The following is a 19,075-nucleotide window of genomic DNA, read 5'->3' on the forward strand; positions in this document are numbered from 1 at the left end:
GACAGCAGGCGATGCATTAATGCTCAGCTCCGGTGCAGTACGCAGTAGACACTTCGTTCCTGCAGGACCGGCAGGTCCTGGCTGGCGTTGTGCAGGAAGGCGGCGGTGCACGGAGAGGCCAGGTGCGTGCCGCCCGGCCCAGCACCTCTGAGCCCTGGCCGAGTCCTCCACATTCCCACAATCCCGGGCGGCTCCGCCCGGCTCCCGGCTGCGCGGCCCCTTCCCACGTCGGCGCGTCTACACGCGCGCCCCCCCCACCCGCCCTCTCCCGACTTCGTTGGCCCCGCCCTCCAGCGCCGAGGCCACGCCCCCACGCCCGGCCCGCTAGTCCCACCCCCGCGGTGCGCGCGCCGGCGGCCGGCCGCTCTCATTGGCCGTGCGGCCTGCCAGTCGTCGTGGGCGTCCAGGGCGCTAGGTTGTCCGGCGCTGTCGCTCGGTCGCGGCGGCTGCGGTTTAGCGGCGGCGGCGGCAGCGGCGGGCTGTGGTGGCGGCGGTGGCGGTGGCGGTGCCGGCGGCAGCCAGGCAACGCGGGCGGCGGCAGGGTCCGCGTCGGCGCGGCCGCTGGAGCGGAGAAGCGGCGGCGGCGGCCGAGCGGCGGCCCGAGCCGAGGGCGGGGCCCGGTGTAGCCGAGGCGGCGGCGGCTCCGGCGGGCCGGGCCGGGCCGGGGGCCGGCGGCGGCGGCGGCCGGGGCCGGGACGATGACTCTGGAGTCCATGATGGCGTGTTGCCTGAGCGACGAGGTGAAGGAGTCCAAGCGCATCAACGCCGAGATTGAGAAGCAGCTGCGGCGGGACAAGCGCGACGCGCGGCGCGAGCTGAAGCTGCTGCTGCTCGGTGAGTGGAGGCGGCCGGCCCGGCGGGCCAGGGCCCGGACCCCGCCGCCCGGAGCTCCGGGGCCGCCCCGCGCCGCTGCCCCAGCCCCATCCCCGCGGGGCCCGGCCGGGGCCTGGCGGCCTGGCCGCGGCCCTCGCGCCTCCGCCCGAGCCGGCCCCGGGCCTGGGGGGGGGTCGTCCGCCCTCTGCCCCTCCCCGACCCGATCTCTTCCAGGCCACGCCGCTCCGGGCTGTGACCCGCGGGATCCCTCCCCTCGCAGGGCACCAGGTGGATCTCAGCCGTTACCTGGCCGTCCGGTGTCCCCCGACCCCCCCCCCCCCCCCGCCCGCACACCCCATCTCCCGTCCCTTCAAAGCCATCCTCGGACCCGGTCCCTCTGCCGACCGACTGAGGCTGGGTGGACGCCACTGGGGGTGTCCAAGGCGTCCCCTGCCCCCCTCCCTCCACTGGGTGTGCTGGGCTGGTTGGGCCTCCTGCCGTTCTATGGAAGCTCCCGCTGCCCCTCGAGCACACCTGGTGCCCAAGCCTGGCCACCCAGGCCCAGCTGGCAGAGTGTTGTCACCCCAAATAAGGGCCCAAGTGAGAGCAGGGAGGGAACACCCCTTGCAGTGGTTTACAAAACAGAAGCTGTGTCCCTGTCACCCCGCGCCTGGACAGGGGAGGCTGGGAAGGCAGGCTGCACAGACCTCAGACTCCAAGAGTTGCAGAGCAAGTGGGGGTGGCAGGGGCTGTCTTGGAGGCGGGAGGGGCTGATGGAAAGGGGACTGGGTGCAGTGGGGTCTGTGACAGAAGTACTGAGATAGGGGTCTGCTGACAACATCTAGAGTAAGGCTTGATGTGAGAGACACATAGTGACTGAGCATGCTAACAGAGGACCTGGGTGCAGAGGGGCTGGGGCAGAGGACTTTGGGTATAGAGGGGGTTGGAGCAGAGAACCTGGGTGCAGAGAGGCTGAGGTGGAAGGTGTTGGTGAGGAGGGGTTTGGTACAGAGGGGCTGGCCTCAGTGGCAAAAGTTTCCTGCTACTTTTTCCCAAAGTGGGTGTGATTTCTCCCAAGGGCTCTGGGTGTCCCCCCAGGAGAAGACAGTGGACAGGCTGGAGTGATGGCTCCACAGTTGGCGGAACCTCAGTGCCCCGTGGCTGGCATGGACTGGCTTCTGCCCAGTGTAGGAGACTTTGTGTGCCTTGAAAATTGTGGTGATGCTGAGCACTGGTGGCACAGGCCTGTAACACCAGCTCTCCCAGAGGTTGAGGTCTGAGCATCGTAGGTTCACCAGCCCCAGTGGATCCACTCAAGAAACTCTTGTCTTCTATTAACCAGCAAGAGTTGGAGGAGGAGCTGTGGCTCAAGTGGTGGAATGCCAGCCTAAAAAAAAAAAAAAAAGCTAAATAAAGCATGAGATCCTGAGTTCAAGTCCAGGTCCCAGCACAACACACAAAAGAAATGCTTGGGCTGTGCCAGGTCTTGGAGCTGTTTGGAGTGACCTTAGGTTTCCTCTTCCTGTCTTGCACCTGGGCTTTAGGTTGACTTGACTTAAGTTTTGCAGTAGGGCTGGGCTGGCCACCAGCCTAGAGACTGGAGTGGAGGCCCAGATGCTGGGTCTGTAGTCTCTCACCTCCTGCCCTGTTTCAGGCGGGTGGTGTGGAGGTAAGCATGGCAGGTGGGTAAAAGAGAACAGGTGAAAATGCGGAGAAGGAGGCCCTGAGGCCCTGGGTGTGCTGGGAGGGCTTCACAGAGGAGGTGGCCTGGGCCTTGGGGGCTTTTGTCAGCCAGGGGTTCCTTGTACAACCTCACAGACCCTTTGTCCCATGCTGAGGGTTTTGCTAGGGTCCTTGGTGTGCAGGGGCTAGGGTTTGGTCCTGAAGAAGGGCTTGTCATCTAGTCACTTGTGGGGACAGTGTCACAGCAGCAGCCAGCAGAGAAGCAGAGTCCTGTGCAGCTAGCATGTTGGGGGTAGGGAGGGCTAAGGGCTTCAGGGGGACCAGTGCCCTGTGTTCAGGGCTTGTGGTCAGGAATAACCCCAGGCTGGGGTTTGTTTCTCCTCTGGAACTAGCCCCCCCCCCCATCCCTTCGTCTGCGAGTACAGCTCTGCTGTCCCTGCTCCCTTTTGGGAGGCAGAGCCAGGCTCCTGGGGTTTGCTTTCACAGCGGAGTCTGCCACCAGCTAGGAAAGGGCCTTGTCCTCTTCAGTGCACATGCAGTCCTCCTGGCTGCCGGCGATCATGGTGCCTTGGGCCAGTTGTTCTCTCTGGGGTGTCCTGAGTTCTGCAGAGATGCCCCACACGGAACGGACCTTGTATGGTTTCTGCCTTCCACCCATACCCTGCAAGGAGCCCACTCCTCACAGATGCAGCTCAGCATTTCCTGGCCACCGCGAAGCTGGCACGGAGTGATCAGCCAGTGTGCGGTGCATGTGGTGTGTGTGGCCCACGTGAGCCTGCTCCAGGGTCTTCAGAGTTATTCCCAGTTGGCCCAGGCTAGTGTCCTCTGTCCTGTCGGTGGCAGCCGTCAGCAGCCATGGGCTGGGAGGGACGTGGGGTGTGTAGCTGGTGGATGTGCCCTCCAGCCTCCCCCATTGCCACTGTTGCTGCTGGAGTCCCCACAGGCCCTCGGAGTTCTCCTGTCACTCGCTAGCCTTGCTACCTAGGAGATTATTGCGATAGGTGCCCAGGTTTCTGGCTGGAGAAAGGCGAGGCCTTGCTGCGAATGCCTGTTCTCAAGGCCTGGCGTGTGCACAGGGCTGAGCCGGCTGCTGGCGGCTTTCTAAATAAAGCAGGGTGGTCAGTCCTGGAGGCTTCCTGTCCCCCGTGCTGCTGGCTGGGCAGCCCAAGCCGGATCTGCCCAGGGGGCGGCCAGAGGGCTGGGTGTGTCTCCCATGCCCTACCCGGAAGGAGGCCTGGGTCTTCCAGCCAAGTCTCCACAGACCACGGGAGGGAGCCGGAGACCACACCAGGGCCTGGCCCCCTTCCCTCCAAGCTGAGCTGTGCTCTGTTTATGCTAAATCACTAAACCCCTGTCAGGGCGTAGTCCTGGAGGCGCCCCAGGGACCTGTGAGCTCTCAGCCCTGAGCTCTAACATCCGCTGTTCCCTCAGTTTCCCTGCTTGTCTCAGAGAGACCCAGCCCCTGGAGGCATCCCCTGGGAAAAGACAGTTTGCCTGGTGAAGGACTTGGGGTGTCCTCAGCATCTGAGCTGTGCACCCACAGGTCACCCAGGGCCTCTGTGGCTGCTCCCGTGGCCTCCTGCCCCGTGCCCCAGCTGGCTGCCGAGGAAGGAAGTGCCCGCCTCCCCGCCAGAGGCTGTCACATGCGGAGTTACGAGGTGGGGCCCCGCTCTGGCCTGGACGGAAGCCTGGCTGGCCCTGGGAGGGCAACTGTGGCATCGGCTGTGCTGGCCCCAGGCAGGTGGCCTCAGGGGAGACAGCAGGGTGGCAGTTGGCCCCCTCTGAGTCTCCGGCGGGGTGCTCGTGTTCCTGTGAATGGGGACAGTAAGGCGCCAGGGTGTCCTAGAGCAGGGCTGCTGTGAGTGTGGGGTTCTGGCTGAGCTCTGAGCAGTGACTGGCTGGTCCATCCTGCCCTCCTGGCAGCCACCACACCTGTCACTTAGGCCTGGCTGCATCCCCTGCCCAGACCCCACCCCAGCCACCTCACAACCACCAGTGCCCAGCCTCCCTGCTGCCATGGCTGGCAGTGTGCTTGCAGGTGCCTCAGTTTCCCCAGGCCCAGGTGGGGTTGAGAGCACAGGGAGCACCCTGGAAACACTATTGTTGGAATGACTTGCTGTGGCTTTCCTGCACCCCGGGTTTTTGGGAGGGGAATTCCAGAGAGCATTTATGTGGGACTTCTCCCCTTGGCACCGTGGATGCCAGGAGTGCCCTGCTCATGGCAGTCACACAGGTCCCCGCCGCTGCTGACAGCCTGTTCAGCCTATGTCCTGGGTCCACATTGCCAGCTCCTTCTGGCCCCCCTGTGCCAGCCAGTGGGGAGGATGCCCTTGGCTGGGATCCTGGCATGTCCCCTGTAGTCTACAAGCCCCGATGTGTCCTGTCTGTCAGGGATGTGGCCACCTTGCGGCCCTCTCGTGGGTTACATGTGTGAGGACAGAAGTAAATGTCCGGCCTGCGGTGGGCACAACAGAGGCAGAACTTATGTCCCCACAGCATGCTTGCACAGCATTGGGGCACCGGATTCCTCCCACCACCACCATGGCACCAGGCTACCAAGCAGAGAGACTTTTATCCTTGCTGGCCTGTGTGCAGCGGGATTCTGCCCAGTGACTTCCTGCCTCCACTGCCAGGGTGGAAGGTGGCAGGACCAGATGGTGTGGACTGGTGAGATGCAGGCCCCATCCCACCCTCACCAGCCTTCTAGGGCCCCCACGACAGTGGCATGGGCTGGCCTGCTCTGGAGTGACCAGACTCCCACTCTGGGGTGGGGAGAGGGGAGGAGCCAGCCAGCGGGAGGGCTCTGTGATGGGTGGGGGGCGGCAGGCGAGGGCTGACCAGGTGTGTACCTCTGTCAGTGGAGCCCAGTGGGCTTGTTCAGGCTGCTTCCTTTGTCTCTGGCCAGCCTTGGTGGTGACATCCAGGCAGGCAGGGCTTCGTCCTTGTCCTCAGGCGGTGTTTGTGGCTTGCTGGAGGCTTGGGCCTCAGCTTAGCACTGTTGGAAGGCTCCTTTAAGAGGTGGGGCCTGGTGGGAGCAGGGATGTGTCCTTGAAGGGGAAAGTTTGATTTCAGGGCTTCATTCTTTTTTTTTCCTTTCTTTCTTTTTTCTTTTTCTTTTTGGTTGGTCGTAGGACTTGAACTCTGAGCCTGGGTGCTGTCTCCGAGCTCTTCAGCTCAAAGCTACCACCCTACCCACTGACCCACAGCCCCCACTTCTCTTTTTCTAGTAGTTAATTGGAGATAAAAGTCTCATGTTCTTTAGTGTTCCGGCTGGGTTTGAACCAAGACCCTCAGATCTCAGCCTCCTGAGTAGCTAGGATTACGGGCGTGAGCCACAGCTCCTTGCTTCAAGGCTTCTTTCTTGCTAGAAATCTCCGAGTCACCCCTACAGGCCTTCTTGCTTTGTTTGTGAACATAGTGTCTTGCATTTCTTTACACTCTCTTAGGCATAGACTGTTCTCTTGCTTACACTGTGCCCAACTTTTTATGAGTAGAGATGGGAGTCTCATTTACTTTTTGCCCAGGTTGGCGTGGAACCAAAATCTTCCTGATCTCTGCCTCATGAATAGCTGGGATTATAGGCATGAGCTACCATGCCCTGCTTCCTGCTTCTTTGGTGTCTCAGTCATAATTAAAACAGTTTTGTATCCTGTGTGCTCCTACTGTGATGGGCTGTCCCCACCGGCAAGGCCTGTGATCGGATCTTTTCCATCGCATATTGGAACCTCAGACCTATCTGGTCTTCGTAAATTGATGCTCGCCGAAGCTCATTCAGCAGCTGGTAGAGATGCCAAGCCCACCTGGCCCTGGCTTAGGGGACACTCACACCAGGCTTGCCTGGCTCATGGGGTTCACAGAGGAAGAAGCCTCCGCCAGGTTGAGAAGGGTGAGGGGCTAGTGTCACTGGGGTGAGTATGGTGGGGCTAGCCACACCCCCAGGGGATAGTCCATACAGTCCCACTGGAACTTGACCTGTGGCCAGCAGCATCTCTACCTTGAGGCACCTGGGAAGCCCAACACCTGCCCCTGGCAGGCTCTGTCACCACCATGGAGATAAGACCATGCCTGGAGTCCAGAGGCCATCAGTTACTCCCTTTGATTGTCACGTCTGTCACCTCCGGGCCACAAGGGTGTTCCTGAGGGCAGAGGCCAGTGGCAAAGAAGCCACCAGGCTTCTCACTTCCCAGGAGGGTGTGAAGGGAGCAGGAGATTGGTATCCTGAGCTGGCAGGACTGGGCCATGGCCTGGGACATGGGAGTGGGAGTGTGCTCAGGTCAGCAGTTAGTACTGTGTGACCTCACTATGTTCGCCTTCCCTCTCTGTCTCAGTTTCTCCAGCTCTCAAACAGAGCCCACAGGGATAGCACCTCTCACGGTTCTGGAGGTGAGGTGGAGCTGGGGTGGAGACAGTATGAGGTGGACTTTGGCCACAGCCACTCAACTAGGGTCCTCAGCCATAGCAGGGTCCACCTCTCCTTGGGGCATGTGGCAGGCAGGGTGTCTTATCTGACACGAGCCTGTCTGAGGGTCACACAGAGATGATAATGCAGGGCTTGTGGTGACCCTGCAGGTCCTGCCATGCATCCCAGCCACAGCTGCCAACGGCCAGGCTGGGACCTGCAGCCAGGACATGGCTTCCAACCCCCGCTTGAGACACAACATCCATGTTCTAGTCCCAGATGTGGCCCTGGGCTGTGAAGGTGGCCGGAATTGTGTTTATTCATCTAAATATCCAGCCAGCCAGCCATCTACATGTCAATCCATTCATCAGTCCGTCCATCCACCAATGCATTCATCTACCCACCCACCCATCATCTATCCCTCCCACCTACTGGGTGAGTGTGGCTTTGCCAGGCAGCCTGGCTCCTTATCCCTTCCTTGGATGCTAGTGCAGCATAGTCTCTGGCTCTCTTAGTGGTCATGGTGACTGAGTTTGCCAAACCCTCTGTAGGCTGTAGCCTGGTCCTGCCCTGGACCTCATGCCCTGCAGGTGGGGTGGTAGCATGGTGGCCTCAGGGGGAAGGAAGCACCCATTCTGGTTCCCATGCTGAGCAGTTCCAGAGATGTTTGCAGTGCTTTCTGTGCAGGGTCTGGGGTTGAGTGGATGTGTCCATCCCAGGAGCATCCTGGGAGTGGGAAGCGGTGTGGCCAGGGTTCATTCAGTGCTGGGTAGTCAGAAGACAGGGCGGGGGGCTCCCCACACTCAGACGACGGGCCACGTGGCACATGGAGCCTCAGCCAGGGAGAGTGGTGGCCACAGGCGTCCTCCATGACTTGGCTAGGACTGAGGTCCTGGGTGACAGGTTGCAGTAGTCCCCGAGTTGTTGCAGGAAGCTTCAGAGGCAGAGCCCCTGCCTCATGTGTGGCTTTGCCCAGTCCTCCCTGAGCTGTGCCTAGTCCTGGCACTGGCTGTTTAGTGGTGGATGAGTTCCTGGCTGGGCAGCCAGTGGCCGTGGCTCCTCCGGCTGGCCTCCTGCCCCTGGCCACAGCCGCTCTTGGCCTTGGTGGTCAGCCTTGCTTGATCACTGAGCTGCTCCCCAGGAAGGCTGCCCATTTGTGGAGGGGTGACTGCCTTGAATGGGGCTCCGAGTGACCCTTGTCAGGGAATGGGTAGTGGGCCACCCTGTCCCCATTAGCACTCCCTGGCATCTGGGGGGGGGGTGCTGGTGGCTGTCACAGTGGCTCTGTAGCCACCTGGGCCTGTCTTTCACATGTGAAAGGACATAGACAAGCGAGTGGGGGTGGGGCACTGGGATAGTGCTGGCCAAGGAGCTCATGGGGTGGCACTTGTGTGGCTTGGCACTGGTTCCCCTTTCACCTCAGGCACCAAAGAGTCCCTTTCCATCCAGCCATGGGCCTGGTGGGCACCACATTGGCTACTTTGAGTTCTGTCAACTCTGGAAGGGACAAAGGCTCTGAAGAGGTCCCAGGGATCCGACACAGAACCCCTAGACTGTACTGGACACCCCCAGTTTTCCTGCCTGTTTCCAGCTCTGCTGGCCCCTGAATTTCTGTCACTGCTGGTCCCTGGTTCTCCCTTTCAGTGGGAACTCCGTGTGTGCAGGTGTGTGCAGCTGTGTAAGTGTGTGTGTGCGCATGCACTTGAGGTGCTCACACTCGAGGCGCAGCTCTGCGGGCCCTGGGCGAGCCGGGCAGTGCTGGTTGTCTTGTTGGGAAGAGCGCGTGGCAGCCACGTGCATCTTGCATTTCCTCCCCGTGCCCACGCCGAGCACTCTGCCTTTCTGCTTTGTGCTCGCGGCCCTTGTCGCTAGGACCTTGGGCTTTGCCTGGCCTCCCCCTGCTGCTGGGGCCCGTCCTGGGGCTGGGCCCTGGCGCGCTGCCCTCGCCTGCCTGCTCTTCACAGCGAGACACATAGCGGGTGCCTTTCATAGTTTTTCCTGTCCCGTGGAAACACGGGGGTGTGTGGGGAGGTCTGACTGTGAATGGGGAACCCTGACCTGCTCATGGAGGGGACACCACAGCAGGTTTTTTGACCCACCCACAGGAGTGTGCCGGGGTTCCCTGGGCTCCAGCCCATGCTGAGGTGTGTGGGTGACCTCCTAGCCAGCATGGGCAGGGGACTGGGGACAAGCTGTATGCGGCATGGGGGCCGGCTCGAGGCCCCATGTGGCAGCTGCCCTCGGGAAGCCTGGGTGGGTGGACACATCGGGGTCAGTGGGCCAGTCCTGGTTGTCTAGCCTGGCCTTGGGACCCTTTGCCCAGCCGGGGCAGCAGGAATCTCTGTGTTCATACTTGCTGGGTAGCCACCTCCCCCTGGGGGCTCAGCTAGGATGTGGATGTGGCCACGGTGGACAGCCCACACGGTGGGCGGTGGAGCCTCTGGGTGACAGCAGCACAGAGGCCCCTTCCCCGGGGAGCAGGCCTCCTGGCTGTGTCGGGAAGGATGTGTGGGACCGTGCTGTGTGAGCGCGTGCGCTGCCCACTAGGCTGCATGGCCTGGGACGCAGGAATCAAACTCTGGAGGCCACCGAGGTGACACCTGGGATGTGGCATGGGTGAAAACACTTTGTGGTTTTCCCTAGGGGGTCTGGAAGGGACAGTAGTTTGATAGGTCACCAGATGTGGTAAGCAGGCACAGAGCACCTGTCCACAGCCCTGGGGCAGCAGCATAACCACAGCTGCTGGTCACGGTGGCCATGACACCAGTCCTGGGCCTTGTGGCTGACCCCCCCCCCCCCCGCGCGTGCCCCCACTGCAGGCACAGGTGAGAGCGGGAAGAGCACGTTCATCAAGCAGATGCGCATCATCCACGGGGCGGGCTACTCGGAGGAGGACAAGCGGGGCTTCACCAAGCTGGTCTACCAGAACATCTTCACTGCCATGCAGGCCATGATCCGCGCCATGGAGACACTCAAGATCCTCTACAAGTACGAACAGAACAAGGTGCGCCCTGCCCGAGGACTGGGGAGGGGTGGGACAGGGCCAGACCCCCCAGGGGAGCATGCAGGATGGCATGGACTGGAGCCTGGGCAGGCCACACTGCCTAGCCAGGCCCCACAACTTCCATTCCAAATAGCCTCGCAAGAACGCCTGCCTGCACCTCTCAGGCGTCCACAGATTTTCACAGGCCATCCATTAAAGACCAACTCAGTGGTCTTTATTTGCAGTATTATACAGCCATCGCTGTAAACTTTTTCCAGAACATTCTATCACCCCCCAAGGGAAGCCCTCCCATCCCTTGCCTCTGGCCCCCACAAGTCTACTTCCCGTGTGTGGACCACCTGTTCTGGAAGTTTCTTCAGTGGAGCCACACATTGGGGGCCTTTTGTGTTTGCTGCTCTGAGTGCAGTGGCAACACATACAGCGCGTCCCTGAGCTTTTACAAACTCAGGGCTAGCACTCTACCACTTTGAGCCACAATGTCACTTGCACTTTTCAGGTGGTTAATTGGTGGTGAGAGTCTCATGGACTTTCCTTCTTGGGTTGGCTTTGAACCTCCTTCTTTAGATCTCGTCCTCCACCGTAGTGTGACAGATGGGAGCCATCAAGGCCCAGCTGGCTTTTTTTTTTTTTTTTTTTTTACTTTTTATTTTTGGTGGTACTGGATTTGAATTCCCAGTTGCTAGCCAGGGGCTGGGAATATGGCCTAGTAGGGCTGGAGTGCTTGCCTGGCATGCATGAAGCCCTGGGTTTGATTCCTCAGCACCACATTAACAGAAAAAGCAGGAAGTGGCACTGTGGCTCAAGTGGTAGAGTGCTGGGGCTGTCAAAAAAAAAAAAAAAGTTGCTAGCCAGGTACCAGTCCTTTTTGCTCTGATCTCTTTTTCCCATCTTGGGTCTTGAACTCAGGGCTTGGGCACTGTCCTTGAGCAGAAGTGCTAGTGCCGTACCACTTGAGCCACAGCGTCACTTCTGGCTTTTTCAGTATATGTGGTACCAAAGACTCAAACCCAGGGCTTTGTGCAAGCTGGGTGAGCACTCCACTAGGCCACGCTCCTGGCCCCTGCTCTAATGATTTTAATACAGAATCTCCTTTTGCCTGGACCAGCCTGTTGGACAATCCCACTGAGGCATCCATCCTCTGGGGCTGGGACAGCAGGCCTGTGTCACCATGCCCGTTGGTTGAGGTCCTGGTCTCTGCCTCTCTGCTGTCTGTATGTGGCAAGGCTTTGTCACCTTTGAAAACAAATTGGACAGCGCTGTCCACTGCTGTTCACTGCCATGTGCTAGGACCCCACTTTCCTGCAAGCCGTGGTCTCCATGCCCGTCCCCCAGGGAGTGACCTGAGCTTGTGGCACCCGACAGGCCTGGCGTCTCCCACCGTGCCTGGGCACTCCAGGAACTCACAGCCTCTCCCCCGCCCACAGGCCAATGCGCTCCTGATCCGGGAGGTGGATGTGGAGAAGGTGACCACGTTCGAGCAACAGTATGTGAACGCCATCAAGACGCTGTGGAGCGACCCTGGCATCCAGGAGTGCTATGACCGCCGTCGCGAGTTCCAGCTTTCGGACTCGGCCAAGTAGTGAGTGCGGGGTGCCACCCCTGGGCTTCCCACGCCGTGCTTCCCTCAACTGTCCACTGTCCCCAGCCCAGAGCAAGCCCACCCATCCAGGGCCCCCAGACCCACTGCGGGCCCCATGGTGTCTGGTCTCTCATCCTGGCCCCGTCCCGACATCCGAGCAGCCCCTCCTTGCTGTGTTGCAGTTACCTGACTGACGTGGACCGCATTGCCACCGTGGGCTACCTGCCCACCCAGCAGGATGTGCTGCGGGTTCGTGTGCCCACCACTGGCATCATCGAGTATCCCTTCGACCTGGAGAACATCATCTTCAGGTGCCAGGCGTCCACCAGGGACTAGGAGGCCACAGCCAGGGAGGAAGATCCAGGAGTCGGGGTCTGGGCTCTGCCTCTGGTGGCCGGGTACCCAGGGACAGGTTCCTCACCCGCACAGCATCCCAGCATATCCAGAGCCACCAGGCTGAGGTGGGGCCGTGTACCGGCTTTGCCAAGCCAAGCCCTGAAGCAGTGGGTGCAGGGGGGCTCCCTACTTGGGGTGCCTCGGGGTACCCCTGCCCGAAGGAAAGGACACGGGCATTGCAGACCCTCCACCACCACTGACCCCACTGACCTGTCTGGAGTAGGCAGTCTCGCAGGCAGGACAGGACAGTGGTCTGCGCATGTCCAGGGTCCACATGGGGGGTGAGGGAGGACGAGGCTCCACCTGCCCGGCTCACACAGGGGTCCTGGCTTGCAGGATGGTGGACGTGGGAGGGCAGCGGTCGGAGCGGAGGAAGTGGATCCACTGCTTCGAAAACGTGACGTCCATCATGTTTCTTGTGGCGCTCAGCGAGTATGACCAGGTCCTGGTGGAGTCGGATAACGAGGTGTGTGGCCCCAGCTGGGCAGCGGGACTGGGCAGTCCCTAGGCAGCCACGTCCCTTGTGGGTGGCCTGCTCACCACCTCCTCCCTCCTTCCCTCCCTCCCTCCCTCCCTCAGAACCGCATGGAGGAGAGCAAGGCGCTCTTCCGCACCATCATCACCTACCCCTGGTTCCAGAACTCCTCCGTCATCCTCTTCCTCAACAAGAAGGACCTGCTGGAGGACAAGGTCCTGCACTCGCACCTCGTCGACTACTTCCCGGAGTTTGACGGTGAGGGGCGCGGAGGCACTGTGGGGGGCGGGGTCCCCCGGCTCCTCTGCAGCGTCCTCTGTGTGTGGGCTCGGGGCTCTACTCCCCCTGGGGTGGGGTTGACAGCAGCCGCTCCAGGACCTATGCCCTCCCGGGAGGCCCCAACACCCCAGAGCTCACGGGGTGCAGGGCAGGGAGCAGCGTCCAGCGCCCCTGGCCCAGAGGGACGAGTGGAGGCCATGGCTCCACGCAGGGGACGGGATGCCGCGGGGGCTCCGCCGACCTGACCCCGCCCGGCTGTGCGCAGGGCCCCAGCGGGACGCGCAGGCCGCCCGCGAGTTCATCTTGAAGATGTTCGTGGACCTGAACCCCGACAGCGACAAGATCATCTACTCGCACTTCACGTGCGCCACGGACACGGAGAACATCCGCTTCGTGTTCGCGGCGGTGAAGGACACCATCCTGCAGCTCAACCTGAAGGAGTACAACCTGGTGTAGCCGCGCCCGCCGCCCGGCCCGGCCTCTGCCCGCCGCACGTCCCCCGCACCTCCTCTCTGGCCGCCCGTCCTGGCGCCCGGTCCTTGTCTACAAGAAAAACATCCAACCAACCGACGCACTGCGCCGGGGCGGTGTCCGGAGGCCCCGCGCCCCCAGGGCCGCGCTCCTGTCTCGCCGCTCCGGGCCAGGGAGCCCTGGGACCCGAGGCCGCCGTCCCGGTCTCTTTTAAGTTATTGCTGTCCGCGGCCCGCGCCTCCGCCCGCCCTGGGAAGTGCCTACCCGATCTTTTGTGTTATGTTTCTGAAAAAAACAAAGGTCCTGTGGCTCTGCAGGCCGAGCCGCAGGGCTGAGCGGCGGGCGGGCGGGCGCGGCGGGGACTTTTTCAGAATATTCTCAGGTCTGTCCCCGACACACAGACGCGGCGGCGGGGGTCGGGGGGCGTTAGGGTGCCGGCTCGGGGTCTGGCGGGTGGCCTGCGGGCCACGCCAGGGCCGGGCCACGCAGAGCCGCACCCGCCACGGCGAGGCCGCGGCCAAGGCGGCCCGGTGCCCTCGGCCCCTCCTGTGCGCCTCGCCGTGGTGGGGTCGCAGCCCAGCGCGCCTGGGGCCCGGGCAGGGTGGGGCGCTGGGAGCCGCGTGCCTTGCGCGGCCCCGCAGTCTGTGCCATAACGCCGGGCCCCCGCCCGCCCGCCCGGCTCATAAAGGGAACAGGACTCGGGGCGCGGCGGTGGGACACCCCGAGCCCGCCAAGTGTTAACCCGTTCCAGGGGCGACGTGCCAACGGGTCCGGGCCACAGCCAGGGCGCCCCGAGGGCGGCGAGCCAGGCCCGGCCCCGCGCCCACCCCTCACCCACGGGCCCAGCCGCCCTCGTGCCAAGGACCGCGCGTGGCCAGCGCCTCCTGTACATTAATCACAGCCCCACTGCAGACAACGGAAAGTATTTAAGAGAATCTTCTACCGACGCTGTTTTTACACCTTCCGTCATCCGCCGCGTGGATGGTGGGGGAGGGAGGGCGGCGGCGCCCGCCCGGTCCTGCGCTGCCCGGCCGGGTGGCCGGTGAGGCCCTGACCCCTTAATCCAGACGCTCCCGATGGAAACCGACTTTTCATATCTTTCTCCTGAAATGAATTGTTTTAAATTGGAATAAATTTTGTTCCTAAATGCTGCCGTCTCTCTGTTCAGCCTGCCTGTCTTAAACAAAAAGCAGCGAAGCTAATCCCAGCTGCTCAGGAGATCTGCGGAGCTCCGTTCACAGCCAGTCCAGAGCAAACCACGAGACTCTGAGTTCTCATTTTCCACAAGAGAATGCAGCTGTGGTTCAGGTGGCAGGGCATCAGGGATACCGCCCAGGTCCTGAGTTCAAGCCCCATGACTGGAAACACCCCAGCTACGCCAGAGGCAGAGACAGCGGACATCGAGGTTCTGGCACAAACACAGCTAGGCAGGACAGCTGAAGCAGAAAGCGTCGGGGGTGTGGCTCAGGTGACAGCACCCTCCCAGAGCTCTGAGTTCAAACCCCCTTCCCCAGCCACTGGCACCATATCCCACTTCTGTCTTTGGGACCTGGCAGTGGGTCCTGCAGTTTGTGGCCTGTGTCACTGTCCTCCAGAGCCCTCCTACACTGGAGTGTGTCAGAGCCTCACCCTGTTCATGGCCGACTGGTATTCCCTGCTACTGTTTGGTCCACCTGTGGACATGCAGGTGGCATCTGCCTGCTAGCTATTGGGAATTAGGCTGAAAGGATGGCGGGATTTCAGTCTTGGGTACCTTCCTTGTGGTTGGAGCTTTGATGCCCCCGTGTGCACACATGCTGTGGCAGCATTGAAGCTGTATGGAAGGCCTGTGCTCAAGTCTCACTGTAGCCTCTGGGCTGGGCTTTGAGGAGCCGCCCACCCCCACGAGGTGCCCCCACATGGTACCGTCCCACCCATCAGACTGGGCCATTCCACTTGCTCCCCTTCGAGTTTATTTCCCCTCCAGTCTCACAGGCTTTTAGGACTCCTGGGTGTGTGAGGGGGCCTTCATGACTGCAACTGTCTGCAAGGAAGAATTAGGGTAGGGGAAGGAGCAGGATGGGCCAGGAGGGACCAGTTTAGACCAGCCAAACAAGGAAAGCCTTGGTGGCAAAGCAGCTCAAGCCATATTGTTACTTGAGGGCATAGCACCCAAGGCAGAAGGCAGAGCCTATACAAAGATCCTGGGGCAGGAGGGAGCCTGGAGGAGCAGTGAGACCTGAGTGGCTGGAGCAGAGGAAGGAAGGGAGGAGAGGCAGAGAGGAGATGGGGCTGGACGGGCATGGCCTTGGTGGGCTCCTGGGAAGAGTTGGGCCTTGACCCTGAGGGAGATGGGAGCCATGGAGAGTTGTGGACAGGGAAGAAGACTCAACTTGAATGCTCAGGGCGCCCTCTGGTGGCTGCTGTGAGAGGCTACATGGGGGGTGAGGATGGAGTTGGGGACCCCGCATTATGACAGTTGACCCAGGTGGGAGAGTGGGGCTGGCTAAGGGGTGCCGGGAGTCAGGAGAGTGGGCGCTGGGCAGAGAACGTGGTGGAGACTGATGCTATGGATTGGTGTCATGCCTCACTGAGTCCAACAGGTGTCACTCAAAGCAGCCCCTGAACTCCTGGTCCAGCACTATGCCCATTCTCCTCACATCCACCCTGGTTCCGGAAGACAAGAGAACATGGCAGCAAAATTCATTTCGGTGGCATGTGGAGGCTGAGGAAGAAGGCAGAAGGATCTGGGTTCAAGGCCAGTCTGGGCCTGGAATGACAAAAAAATCTTTTGCTTTCTCAGTACATATAAAATTTGCATTGACACCAACCCAGTCTGTCTTATGTCTAAAAATAGTTCATTATTTAAAAAAAGGCCATGGTCCACTTCAAGACCACAAACCTTGAATTTGTCAATAGTCTGACACACTCATGAGGCAGAACAACACAAATATGCCTGACCCTGATACTGCTTTCTACTAGAAGAAACTGGAAGCAAACTAAACTCAAAGCAAGCAATAAAGATAAGCACAGACACAGCCAGGTGCTGGTGGCTCATGCTTTTAATCCTAGCTACTCAGAAGACAGATCTGTGGATTGCAGTTCAAAGTCAGCCTGGGCAGGAAAATCACTGAGACTCATCTCCAGTGAACCACTAGAAAACCAGAAGAGGAGCAGTGGCTCAAGAGCAAAAAGAGCTCAGGGACAGCGCCCAGGCCCTGAGTTCAAGCTGCAGGACTGTAAGAGAAAATAGAAAAACATTTCCTGGATATAACAATAAAATGGACAAATTTTCTATCCAGATTCACCCAAAGCAAGAGGATACAACAGGGATGTGAACAGGGAGCTAACAAGACCCCCACAAGAGACAGCACTGCGCACCTCACAGAAATGAACCTTAACATTTAAGGAACAGAGAACGCAAAACCTCTACCACCTGGTCCCCAAAATAAACGAGAATGGGGTACTTCCTAGTACTGAGTTTAAACTCACACACTTTAATTGCTAGTCAGGCACTCTACCGCTTGAGCCATCCCCACCTCGCTGAGCCACGCCCCTCGGCTGAGCCACGCCTCCACCACTGAGGCCACGCCCCTGCTGTCGAACCGCACCCTAATAACATCGCCACGCCCCGTGGGAACCACGCCTCCTCTCTAAGCCACGCCCCTGCCTCTGAGTCACCTCTGCAGCTCCTGTTTTTGGCATTTTGTGATTTTGGAGTTAAAGGACTTCCTTTAGGATCTGCTTGAGACACATGCCACCAGCCCCTTCTCTGGGATGACAGGTTCAGTGGAGACCCTCTCCCTGCCTCTGCCTCCTGTCCTGCGCTGACCCCTTCTGGCTGCCACTTGAGCCTTGCTTCTGTGTGGGTTTGTCTTACTTTGTTTTTCTAGATTTCCAGCTGAGGACCTGTGGCTCAAGTGGGAAAAGGCAGGTCTAGCAACCATTTGGCACTGAATTCAAACCCCTGTACTGCCAAAAAAGGAAAAGGAAAAAAAAATCCCTGCCCAGCCCATTACCCCTGTGTCATCAAATGAACTCACACCACGTGACAAACCCCCACGTGGACAGGAAGCAGCCCAGCCTGTTTCAGGAATGAGAGAGAGTTTCTCCTCTCTCTCCCTCCCCACCCTCTCTCTCTGTCTTTGTCTCTCTGTCTTTGTCTCTGTCTCTCTGTCTCTCTGTCTCTGTCTCTCTGTCTCTCTCTCTTTCTCTCTGCCAGTCCTAGGGCTTGGACTCAGGGCCTACACACTGTCCTTGGGCTTTTTCTTCAACTTTTCTATGTATGTGGTATGGAGGGATCGAATCCAGGTCTCCATGCCTGCTAGGCAAGTTCTCCACTGCTAGGCGAAACTTCTGGCCCTGAGTTTCTTCTTAAATGAGGAAAACCGACCAGAGGCCCCTAGGTGGGTGTCGTTTATGCTGATGTCAGAATTCTGAGCGCCATAGAAGGTGTTAAAGAGGGAGTCTAAAACTGGGGCTCACACCTGTCATCCTAACTACTCAGTGCTCAGTGCTCAGGCCCAGAGTTCAAGCCCCATAATCAGAAGTGGGGGACAACATCGTTGGAGCCATCCCCCAGAGGTAGGAGTGGTCCCTGGTGTACCCAGCCTGCACCAGCCTGTCAGCTTCTCCAACCACTTCTGTTGCCCGTGCCAAGGCAGCCCAGGGCCCCAGGCATCCGGTCTGTGGCTTGGGTATAGGGATGGGCTGGCCCCAGTCACCCCAGGGGCCCCATCTCACTTCCCACCCACAGCCTTCCTTATGCATCTACAGCAGGGAAACTGCGCCTTCATCCTCAAGGCTGTCGGGCCACCACCACCAGCCTAGGGTGGAGAAGTAGTGAGAGACCTGTGTCGTCAACGGCTGTGGGGCTGTGAGCACCACGCACACCCACTCTGAGCCTCTCCTGGGCTCCTCCGTGAGCATCCGTGGCCCTTCACATGGATCTCTGGGGATGAGGGAGAGAAGGGTGTTTTTTGTGTGTTTTTTCCTGACCTGGGACTGGACCTCAGAGTGTAACTCTGCTCTCTGGTTTTCTTGTGGCTCTACCATTTGAGCCACACTTCACTTCTGGCTATTATTATTATTATTATTATTATTAGTCTTGGGGCTTGAACTCTAGGCCTGGGCATTGTCCCTGAGCTCTTCAGCACAAGGCTTACTGCCCTACCCCTGGAGCCAAGCCCCACTTCCAGTTTTCTAGGGGTTAGAGATAAGTCTCAGGGACTTTAGTGCCTGGGCTGGCTTTGAACCACGATCCTCAGATCTCAGCCTTCTGAGTAGCTATGATGACAGGCGTGAACCACAGGCACCTAGCTAGAAAGCCATTTTAATCTAGAACTTGCCACAGCTTCTCAAGGGACCAGACGCGATGGTCAGGAGCTTGGAGACGAGTTTCTTCTCGGGGGCTGGGGGCCTCTCTAAAGGGGGAGAGCTTCAAGCGGGCCTACGTGACATCTCCACATCCCAGACGTCACAAGGTTGAAGTCCAGGCCACTCGTTCCATCCCCTTACTTAAAGCCACACCCTAACATCTCTGGTTTTTTCCCTCCAAATTTCTCATCTCCCAACAAGCTTGTCCCCCTCCCCCTTTTCTTTTTAAGACTTGTAGTCACGGGCCAGGAGTTTGGCCTAGTGGTTAAAGTGCTTGCCTAGCATGCATGAATACCTGGGTTCAATTCCTTGCTACCACATACATAGAAAAAAGCCGGAAGTGGTGCTGAGGCTCAAGTGGTAGAGCTCTAGCCTTGAGAAAGTCCAAGGACAGTGCTCAGGCCCTGAGCTCAAGCCCAGGACTGGCCAAAAAAAAAAAAAAGACTTGTAGTCACTATCTCTGTCCCTAATTACAATGCCCGACATGCGTTATCTTTGGCCGGACAGATTGGAAACCTGCCTGGTAAACAGTAGGTGCTCCATAAATGGACACAGAGAGCTGGAACAGCCCCCTATTCCCCAAATCTGCACAAGTAATCCCTGGATCCCTGTGGGTGACTT

The 19,075-nt window shown here is 59.6% G+C and overlaps 1 protein-coding gene across 1 annotated transcript; it reads left to right on the forward strand.

The window, feature by feature from the left end:
- The first annotated feature begins 431 nt into the window (after positions 1–431).
- On the forward strand, positions 432–14,246 carry Gna11 (G protein subunit alpha 11). Its single transcript, XM_090341211.1, has 7 exons — positions 432–834; positions 9,715–9,899; positions 11,324–11,478; positions 11,661–11,789; positions 12,211–12,340; positions 12,454–12,607; positions 12,894–14,246. Exons 1-7 carry the CDS (start codon positions 699–701, stop codon positions 13,082–13,084), a joined length of 1,080 nt encoding a protein of 359 aa, XP_090197337.1. The 5' UTR covers positions 432–698; the 3' UTR covers positions 13,085–14,246.
- The last annotated feature ends 4,829 nt before the right edge of the window (positions 14,247–19,075 follow it).

The sequence above is a fragment of the Megascapheus bottae genome, chromosome 1 (assembly GCF_031878675.1).
Source record: "Megascapheus bottae isolate mThoBot1 chromosome 1, mThoBot2.hap1, whole genome shotgun sequence".
In the NCBI taxonomy this organism is placed as follows: Eukaryota; Metazoa; Chordata; class Mammalia; order Rodentia; family Geomyidae; genus Megascapheus; species Megascapheus bottae.